The 11,135-nt window shown below is 46.2% G+C and overlaps 1 protein-coding gene across 6 annotated transcripts in view; it reads right to left on the bottom strand.

Moving 5' to 3' along the window:
• LOC126408969 (cadherin-12-like) overlaps positions 1 to 11,135 on the bottom strand; it is a 172,830-nt gene that overhangs the window by 145,514 nt on the left and 16,181 nt on the right. For 5 of the 6 annotated variants that reach the window (XM_050074797.1, XM_050074794.1, XM_050074796.1 and 2 more), the window contains exon 3: positions 6,996 to 7,115. The exons of the other annotated variant lie outside the window; for it this stretch is intronic. In XM_050074797.1, coding sequence (XP_049930754.1) covers positions 6,996 to 7,115 — 120 coding nt within the window. The remainder of the gene's footprint in view (positions 1 to 6,995; positions 7,116 to 11,135) is intronic. 6 annotated transcript variants of the gene reach the window in all.

Below are 11,135 nucleotides of genomic sequence, written 5' to 3'. Positions count from 1 at the left end.
ATGTGGAGGTTAGTACTGGAGAGTTGGTGGAGGGTGAGACCGGCGGAGCAGACTAGGTCCAGGATGTGGCCGCGACAGTGGGTGGGGAAGTTGACATGCTGGGTGAAGTGAAGGCAGTGGAGCAGTTCCAGGAGGTCTATTGCACTTTTGCAGTTTGGATCATCAATGTGGATATTGAAGTCCCCCAGCAGGAGAACTGAGGGGGATACGGCGGATAGCTGGGGGAGGAATTCGGCGAAGTCTGAGAGGAAGGAGTTGTTTGGTTTGGGAGGGCGGTAGATGATGGCGATGACCAGGGAAGTGGGACCAGACAGTTTGAGGGCGACTTGTTCGAAGGACTGAGCAGGCAGTATGGAGATTGTGGATATTTTAAAGCGTTTCTTGTAGATGGCAGCAACGCCACCACCCCGTCCGTCTGGGCGGGGTTTGTCGGTGTAGGTGTAGTCAGTGGGTGTGGTCTGGTTTAGGGAGAAGTAATCCAGGGGTTTGTGCCAGGTTTCGGTGAGGCAGAGGAAGTCCAGTTTATTGTCAGTGATGAATTCTTGTAGGATGGCACTTTTGTTGGTCAGTGAGCGGGTGTTGAGTAGAGCCAGTTTTAGGTGTTGTTGGGTTTGAGTAGCACAGGGGGTGGCAGGAGTGCAGAAGGTCTGTGCTTTATGATGGACTCTATGGGGAATGTCTCAGGTGGGAGGGTTAATGTTTGATATGGTCGGACGGGGGCGCTGGTGAGCGGGGCTGTGCTCTGTGCTGCAGTTGGAACAGGGTGAGGAAGTGTGTCGGTGGAGGGGGCGTGTTTTGTAAATAGTCATGCATGTGGCGCGTGATGTACGGCATGCTGAATATTGGCTGCCAGCGTGCAGCTTCCCAGGGAGGTAGGGTGAATGCCATCGTGTTTGAATGAAGAGGGACGGTTCCAGAAAAGATTAAAATTGTCAGCGAAGTTGAAGCCTCGAGCGTAGCAGGCAGGCCTGAGCCAGGTATTCAGCAGGAGCAGCCTGGAGAAGCGAGCGTCCCCGCGACCAAGTGTGGGAATGGGACCGGAGATAAAAACGGACTTTCCACAAGTGCGTAGGAAGTCCAGGAGGGAGGTGAAAGCACTTTTGGTCAGCTCAGAGGCGCCCCGAACCAGGTCGTTGGTCCCTACGTGCACCACGATGCAGGTAATGGAGGAAGGGAGTGACTGCAGCAGCCCAGGGAGTTTTCCCAGGATTACCGGGACTGTGGCTCCGGGGAAACAACAGGTGGTGGCATTGAAGAAGCGGATATTCCTTGTGATGGAGTCTCCAATGATCAGGGTGGTTGGAGGGAAGAGTGGGCGAGGAAGGGTTTTTGCCGGGTTGGATGGTGGCGAGCCAGCGTCCGGGCCGTCCGCTGGCCGCGGGATCGGTGACCGGGCACGGCCGGACAGGTGTTGCGGTGGATTGGCCGTTACGGCCCTAGGAGGAGGAGAGTCTGCCGGGAGCGTGGGGTGGAGGAGGCCTCCGGAGCGTCTGAGGACGGCTTCCTTCAGGAATTTGCGACATGAAGCAGAGGTAGTTGTCCAGGAGGAGAGCTGGCAATCCGAGACCGCAGCAGAGCCACTAGCTGACGTTACGCCAGATGTGGAGCCACCTGAGCCCGAGGGCGAAGCACCAGTAGCCGCAGGCGGAGAGGGGCCAGCGGCTTTTCCAGAACCAGACGTTGCACAACCACCAGCAGCCATGTGCAGAGAGCTAGCAGTGGGGCTAGCACGTTGGCTAGCTTGAGCTATGCTAGCCGGGCGGAGATCTGGGTTGTCTGCTAGTGCCTCGAAGCGATTGGAGAAGCTCAGGCGAGGAGGAGAGGCAGTCGCATCCTGGAGTCTCTTTCTCTCGCGGATCACAACTTCAGCCCAGGATGTCTGGAGGCTGGGTGTGGAGGAGAAAGGCCGCGGACCGGTGGAGGTATCCCATGGGACGGTGTCCTGGAGGGCCGCTTTGAGGGAGACAATGTGCAAGGACTGTTCGTGAGCCAGGTCCAGGCAGGAGGTCAACATGGCCTGTTTATCTTGCAGTTCCTGAGAGAGTCGGCGGATGTCTTCCTTAAGGTCTGTAATCTGTTTATTTGCTTTTGTGAGCATTATGTTGTCACAGGCCATGGATGTAGCACGTTGGCTAGCTTGAGCTAAGCTAACGGCTGGGTGGTGCCGGTCGTCAAGGCGTGGGTAAATGCAGAAATAGGACAACAGCCAGTAATGTTAGATGCTGGCTGAGCAAGCTGCCGTGCTGCTATACTATATCTCGTTGTTCTTTGAGTCTTCAGCCTTCGACCTGCAAAGCATGTCAGGAAAAACTCCCTACAAAAACCCTTATTCGGGAAAAAAGGAAGAAACCTTCAGGTAGGCCGAGTCTTTGCAGGATCCCCTACCAGGACGGCTGGCGACTCATTATCTGATCATTTTTGTCTTTCACTCTATTATATTTTTTTTATAAATTATCTTTGGATCTATATAAACTACTCATCTATTTCAAGAGGTGTTACACGAAGATTATTTTACAGCGATAACGTATTGAACAGAGCACAGCAGATCTCAGCAGCATGCTCACCCATCACAAACAGGAAGTGAATAAAGTTGCAGCGAATATTTGCCCTTTCAATGTAAGATGTTGTTTTTCAAAAATTATCTCTCTCAAAAAATATTTTCTCCTACACTGTTTATCGTATTGGCTTCAAACTCACACACATGACAGCTCTACCCCTGGTAAACAAAAATTTTGAATGACTTTGTCATTACTCGAATGGTTTGGATTTTAAAAGCGCTCAAAGGTGACGTGAAACAACCTTATGACAATCTGCAGAAGAAAAGATGAGGGCCAACACATCTTTAACTTGTGACTAAGGTCACATTTTTGACTCCACAAACATAAAAACTATATGTCTGCGTTCGGGACGAGTGTAACTCTCTGCTGGTATGTTCAGATTAACCATTGGACCCACGGTTTGGGAACAGGATGGACTCGTTCGAGAAATTTTAAACCCATCTTAAAGTGCTTGGGCTCTCACCTTGTCTCTCACTCAGCTACATGCAGTCATTAATTAGCATAACAATGGCTTCACTCTGACAGACACAAGCCTGTGTATGTGTGGTTACAATCTTTAAAGGACAGATTACAGCAGCAGAATCTCCATTTGAAACAGCATCTACACATTATATATCAGTGTTTTCCATCTCCCACATACTACTTCAGCCTTTATTACTGATAATACTGTTGCTACTTTTGTGATTATGACTGTTAAATACATATACATACATATCACACTTGAGTGTCATAGACTGGGAATATCGTCCTGGAGTATCTGTAGCAGGTGATCTAATCAGAAGATGATGACGTGAAATTTCATCACAAACTGATCGTAAGAACAGGAGTATGTTCAGTTCTTTATATGTGTTACTTTTCACCTACTCACACAGTATGACAGTGAGCTGACAGACCCTCCCCTCATTGCTTAGCTGAGTCATGTGATGCATAATTAAAAGGTCAAAAGGGTCAAATCAACATCAACTTGAAGCTGATGGGGATTACATTAACAATCACGTAACCTGTAAAGTTTCTTTACTTTGGAGAGGTACCTGCTAGCAATGATGATAGCTCAGGTAGTGATGTTATTACTTCACCTGTCAGAATAGCTAATGTTACCAGGCAGCATGTGGCAATGAGTTAGCGATTGATCACCCCTTATGAGAACGAACAGCCTGGACAGTGAGAAGCCCCCAGCTTGCAACAATAGCTCTGCTGCGAGTGCAACCATTGAGGGAATTAGTGGTGAATCGCCTGTTGGGACTGTGAGCCGTCTTCACGCCTCCACCTTCCCTGGAGATTCTGCTCCGTGGGGACCCATTCCGGACCAGCTCCAGCTTGCTAGAGTTGGGCTGCCAAGTATCCTGCAGCAGTGAGAGAGTCTGGAACTAGATTTAAGACATGTTGTCTTACCACCACGATTGACTTTACTGCTGTTTTCAAAACAACCAAATTGTAACAAGAGAATGGCTACTTCACTCGCTGTTGACAAACTCAATTTACTGCTAACCTTGCTGAGTCCTGCGATGGTAAAGGCATGCATTTATCAGTGGATTCTGTTATTGGAAACCTCCAGAGAGGATCCAGAAAAGAGAGCAAAACAGTGACAAATGATGCTTTCTTTAACACAGGTCTAAACACAGGCAAAGTGGATGCTTCTCTTGCCTAACAGTGTGAGGCAGAACAACAGTACTGAAAAAGAGATCCTCAGACATGTGGTTACTGTCATTAGAATTACATTTTTGTCATTCCAAGGCAACAACAAACCGCTGGGGTCAGGGCACAATGGAATTTAATGGGTTCTGCTTAAACTGATAGTAGAGTGTAACCCCTTTTTAAAGGAGCAGGAATCTATTGACTTCACCCACTCAAGCCGAAAGGCATGGCAGACCATCAACCTTCTCTCAGGGAGAAAAACAATACCCCGCAGGTGCCCAGTGACAGCAGATGCCATTGCTTCCCAGCTCCTAAAAAACGGCCACTTCCCGGATGCTGACAAAAACTCCACAAGACTGACCTCATGTGAAGTATCCTCCCTCTCCAGGGCAGCCAGCGCCGATGCCAACCTTTCCGGAGACTTCACAGCAGCTGAACTAAGTGCAGCAATCAACAAACTGAAGCCGGGCAAGGCACCAGGTCGAGACAATATCCATCCAGAGTTTGTCATACACCAAAGCGTAAGAACATCTCGCTGGCTATGCTTGTTCTTCTCATCATGCTTCAGGAGGTCCAAGATCCCAAAGACCTGGCGCCGTACTTCCGTCATAGCCTTTCCAAAGCCGAATAAACCCGCCGAAGACCCAAAGTCCTACAGGCCCATTTCACTTCTATGTGTCCCATATAAGATCCTGGAAAGGCTGATCCACAGCCGCATCGAGCCAGTGGTGGACCCACAACTCCCACTGCAACAAGCCGGCTTCCGCCGAGGCAGGTCAACAGTGGATCAGGTAACGCTACTCACTCAGGACATCGAAGACAGCTTTCAGGATAATGAGAAAGCTGGAGCAGTATTCCTGAACCTGACAGCCGCCTACGACACTGTCTGGCACCGTGGTCTACATCTGAAACTGGCCAGACCAGCAGGCTCCAAAGGTTGAAGAACGGGGTCCCACAAGGCTCCGTCCTCTCACCAATGTTGTTCAACATCTACATTCACGACCTGCCAAAGACAACATCTAGCAAGTACGGCTATGCGGACGACTTGGCCATCATGCTTAGACAACCAACATGGAAGGCGATGGAAGATGGTCTCAACCGAGACATGGGTATCCTGGCAGACTACCTCCAGAAATGGCACCTCCAGCTCAGCATGGGCAAGACAGTGTCGGCAGCTTACCACCTCAACAATCGGGAAGCAAGAAGGCAACTGGCTGTGTATGTTGGCAACAACCGCCTGGAGTTCCAACAAGCCCCCAAGTACCTCGGCGTACGCTTGGATCGGACATTGTCCTACAAGCAACACCTGGATGAAGTGAAGGCCAAGGTTACAGCTAGGGTCTCGCTCATCCGCCGCCTGGCGGGTTTGACTTGGGGAGCTTCCCCCCAGACCCTACGCATATCCACACAAGCCCTGGTCCTACCCGTAGCCGAATACTGTGCCCCTGCCTGGAGCAGAAGCCCTCACGTGAATAAGATAGACACTGCCATCAACAGCGCCCTCCGGATAGTGACTGGTTGTCTGAAACCCATCCCCATGTCTCACCTGCCAGTCCTCGCTGGAATTGCTGCGACCAGTCTCCGACGGGATGCAGCTACCCTCGCCCTGGCAAGAAAAGTCCAGAAGTACGACTGGCACATCCTGCAAAAAACGACAACACCGCCGCCACCATGCAGGCTCAAGTCTCGCCATCCCTACACCAAGGCGGCACAAGAGCTGCTACAGTCCATTCCTGAGGACTTGTCCAGAGACGCCTGGCTGGCAGCATCCTGGAAACAGACTTGGGAGACGGCTGGGCCCACCCGCATCCACCGATACATCCAGCACCCACGTGGCGGTGTAAAAGGAGAAGACCTACCACGCCATCTATGGACCTCGCTGAACCGTCTACGCACTGGGGTCGGCCGCTTCAAGTCATCTCTGATGAAGTGGGGCCTATTGGACAGTGCGGCATGCGAGTGTGGCGAGTCTGAACAGACTGCCGAGCACATAATCACCGGCTGCCCCCTATGCAGCCCACCCTCAGAATCCGGCCTCTTTGACTTAGGACCGGAGATGAGGGCGTGGTTGCACGACATGGAGTTGGCCATCTAATGATACACGAAAGAAAGAAAACGAGCACACTGAGGAGCATGGCAATCAGGGTAGAGGTAGCCCTCCTACTTGTCCTCAACTGTATGTGAAAAATTCATTTCATTGTATATTTTTGCCAGATTCATGCTGATGTGTTTTTATACATAGCATATGTGAGTGAGTAACCTTGGCAAGACACAGTGGTTTATTTACTAGGATTTGCACTATAACCCTATAAATTCATCAAGCCAGACTGAAGACTTTTGCATCTGAAGATCACAGTTTTGTTATACTCATCTCCTCTATGTTAGTTTGATTTGTTGGTGAGTTGTAAAGAGCTGAACTGGGCAGAGAGTCACAGTGTGGGTGCAAGTTAGGTGTCAACTTTTGATTAGGATGGATAAAAGGAAGGATATAGGTCAATGCAGCAAAGCTTGGAACTCATTCTAGCTGCTGGTCCAAGCCTTTTGTGTCCCTTATGCCTTTTATTGCATGCATTTATGCACGAATTGAGGATATGAAAAAAGAACTTCTCTACCCAGAGGCATGGTGGTGCAGTAGTTAGCTCACACGTTTCTATACAGAATTCCATTTAAACACACTGGGAGTGTGAGCTGTGGGTTCACTCAAAAGTCACAGATCTGTTATACAACTGTATAAATAAGTCTTGTTTTTTTCATGGAAGTTGTAATACAGAAGTGCTAACATAAATGTTGTTGTCCTGTCACCTGTCATGGGGTCCACAGAGAAGTATGGCTGGCCTTGAAGGATGCTGTAGACAATACGTGCACTGTTGCCATATGTGGGGTCATCTGCATCTGTGGCAGTCACCTGTGTTACATAGGTTCCTGAGCAAACACACACACACACACACACACAAACACACAGGTTATGTATTTATAGGTTTCCCTTCTTAACAAAAAAATACAATAAATCTTCTTTTTCAGCAGGGCACATTATGAAGCACATTATGGCAGTGGCGTGACAAGAAATACAATAAATCTTCCTTTGTATTGGGAATCGAAATCTCAAGTAAATAGTCTTGTTATTTTAGGTAAAGGACACACATTAAATCATTAAGTTTTTAGGAGAAAACAAAAGGTAATGTTCTATTAATTTATACATCTCAGAGTATTACTTTTTTGAGATAATGAGGTATTTTTTATCATGTTAGTGTGCGAACCACAGGTGCTGTCATCTTGGCTGTTGCAGTGTCAGATCCTGGAGATTAATTTATTGATCATCAGTGCATCAGAACATGTAATAACACCTTGTTTTACATACACTTGTTTCAGTGTGCTTACCGTCATTCACCTTAGCACAATAAGTACAAGGAGTACAACAAGTTCTTCATGACTTCTCTGGCAAAAGTAGCACCTAAAGCACCTTATAGGTCAACACAATATTAACATGGAAGAGCAGAATAATGACTGACACAATCATAACCATATTGGTAAAAAAATGATTTTGACTGTAAAGATTATCTACATTTATTAATAGCTCAAGGGGTGACAGCTTTGAAAGCATTCTCCTTCACAGCTGTGGCAGTAGACTTGTCACATGATTGATATACACACAGTTGACTAACAAATCTAACACAATTTACAATTTAAATATGACATTTCTGTAGTATTTATTGTAGCCTACTGCTGCATTGCTTATAACTGCAGATTTGGTTACTGTGCAGCTCATTGTGATTTAGTATGATAGCATGCACCCCTGTGCACAGAACACAGGGGGACTGCTGGATTTTCTGTTGCATTTAACTTTCAGTGGGGATACTGATGACATCATCATCAGGGTTTTATTTCACTAACACTGGCATTAAGATATCAGTTACATGGCATTTAGGTGCCAGCATGGTTTAGATGACAGCTTGGGTTAACGCCAAACCAGTGTGCTTTAGAGAAAAGCTGATTATGCTCCATATGTGTTGCAGATCAGACAATCCCAGGATGAAATAATACTAAATCCAAACAAATGAAACACAGTCAACATCAAATTTTGTTTCTGAAATCATAGAACTCCCTCAATTTGTCCTCTGAAAACCTGAACTAACAACATGCAAACAAAGTACACTTACATGAATACACTAAAGGTAAAAATGTACAGTTTTTCAGTGGATTGGGGCTTAGGTATCAAGGTTTATCAGTAGGACACTGGGGTTGTGATTGCATGTGTTACCATCTTACAGCCATGGCAACAATGCAAAGATCTGGATGTTGTTTGGCACTCTACAATAGACACATGTAGGAAACATTTCACATCTATCCAATCTCAGCTTAAATAAATTTGTTTCAAATAATTCTCCAACTTTTGGTTTGCGGCCAAATACCTGCAGAACTAATGACATTTCCATCAGTCTAATACGGTGAAAATGGTAAAGATTATACCTGACCTGATATTAGCATTTAGGAAGCTTTTGCTGGATTACCTATGTCTACAATCTATAGCCGTGACCACTGGAAAAGCACAACACTCCTTTTAGATCATTATTTATTCTAAGTAAATGATCAGAAATTGGTCACAGGTCTGGATGGAAATGTCACTCACTATGGTTCCGGACTGCAGTCTGGTATTTGGTGATGCCCCCTCCAGAAAATACTTATCATACTGTCATATCGCAACTTGATAGCATTTTTTCTTCTTACTGCCTTCTCTGATCCTGATCCTGTTCAGACTTTAAAAAGTTCTATCAGAGCCACAAAACACACTAAACTTTAACTAATGGTAACTTGTAAGTGTTTTCACAGGTTCAGGAGATCTCCATGACAACTGAGCTTCCCATGTGTTCTCATTGCGACTGCTCACATATCACTTCTTTCAGTGGACTTTCAAAATATGACGCATTAGGTATCTTCTTGCATTTGTTGTTGATGTTCTGTGACGCCATGTCAATTTTTGCTTGGAACATGCATTGTATCTTTTCAAAATACACTTATGGTTTCAAAGGAAATGTGCAGTTTCCGCTTGTTAGATGCATACACTCTTTGTCAAAGTAAACATACTATGATAGTAATACACCTGGTATTTATGTTTATTCCCATGTGCAACAGAAGTATGTGGGTCGGTTTAGGGAACAAAAGCATGTGGTCAGATTTAGGCAATAAAAGCACATAGTTAGGTTTTGGGAATAAAAGGATGTGGTTAGGTTTAGGGAACATAAAAAAGGCCAGGTTTAAGGTACATAAGCACGTGGTTAGTTTAAGAAAAAAAAAAAAAAAACATTACAGTGTGGCTCTAAATTGACACAGAAAGTGAACAGCGGACTCCTGGGTGAAAGTCTGGGGTTCATTGGACCTGTCCACCCCCCTCCCACCTGCCCTATAGGGACTTTCCAGCTCTTTATATTAGATTGTTACCAAAAATGTTTCAAAACTGCCTGGTAGTGTTAAAAACTGACGCTGCCCAGTGGTGTGTCATACTGCCTCAAAAGGTGCCTTTTTGTATCAGTGTCGAATGCCAAAATCACTGACAAAGCTGTGTTATTTGAAGAGTTGCATGAGAATGTGGTGGAGCTTTTTTTTTTTTGTAAAACTGGTGGGTTGCCCCTTTAACAAACAGCATAGAGCTTAACAGCTACAATTAAAATGCAAATCTTTCGAAAAAAAAAAAAATCAGCCCATGACACAAACTTAAACCTATGCAGTCTGAGGCCCATATTCAAAGCATATCAAACACTCTCCGCGAGAAGTCAGCAGCTCCACAGAATACAGCTCTGAAAAGAGAAAACATGGCTGAATCTATTCTTAGCAGTCGATTCCTCATGGATAGAAGTATGTTTTTTATCAAATGGATACTTGCACTGTTCACTACCACAGCTAATCTGCTGCACAGTTTGTTGCTGTATTTCCCTGCAACAGAGACATAATGGGGTCACACTTGTGTTCTCTTAGAGCACTTTGTGCCTCAGCTGAAGCATTAACAGCTTAAGGCCTAAAGACCTTGACTTAAATTACCTCTCAGTAATGGTATTTAGCAGACAGATGGGCCACTAAGTCTAGCTTAGTGTGTGTGTGTGTGTGTGTGTGTGTGTGTGTGTGTGTGTGTGTGTGTGAAGCAAATACAACTTAATGAATCCAAGCTAAACCGAGCACTGAGTCGAACCAAAACCCTGTAAAATAAAATTCTGCATATAAATTTCAGTAATTTAAATTTCAGGCCACTTTTTTTTTTCACAAGAATGATCAAAATCTACTGGGCAGATTTCCACAAATTACAGACCTGATTTTCAACACCTATTAACTAACTCTCTGCATCTGGAAACACTATCTGATCACAGGTCTTTGCATTTACACCTAGGGCTCTAGTTTCACAGACCGGGCAAGGCGGGGGCGCAGCTGGGTGTGGCCAGGTGGATTTCGCAAGTTTGGCACACCGTGCGCGCTGGCGCAGCTACTCTTCTTTCCCACCTCCGTCCCTCCTACCTGCTTAAGCTGGAAAGAGGAAGGAGAGAAGGCGTGGAGTGGGTTTTACACACATCACACCAATCAAATGAGCCCCTCTCCTCACCCTTAAATGCGCCGCGCGAAGGCGTAATGAGAGTTTACTCAATTCGCCATGGCAGAAGAGAGCCAAACTCCTCCCAGGAGGAAACTGATGTTTTGGTCCGGGAGGTCCAAGCTCGCAGTGTCCGAATATACGGAACTGCGAGCAGACCTCCATGGGCTGATGATGCAAAGGTAGCCTGGGAGGAGGTCACCACAATTGTAAATTAATGTTGCGTTTCTCTCGTGCGTGCGCGCTCTCTCTTTCTCTCTCGCAGTCTCACTCTGTTTCTTTACTTTTGACTTTTCTAAGATGGTAGATGCTGAATATATACTCCCTATCTGATGCTGTGGCTGTTTGTGGTTGGCTGAGAGGGATGT

This window comes from Epinephelus moara, chromosome 21, assembly GCF_006386435.1.
Source record: "Epinephelus moara isolate mb chromosome 21, YSFRI_EMoa_1.0, whole genome shotgun sequence".
In the NCBI taxonomy this organism is placed as follows: Eukaryota; Metazoa; Chordata; class Actinopteri; order Perciformes; family Serranidae; genus Epinephelus; species Epinephelus moara.
This window is presented reverse-complemented; position numbering and strand designations above follow the sequence as displayed.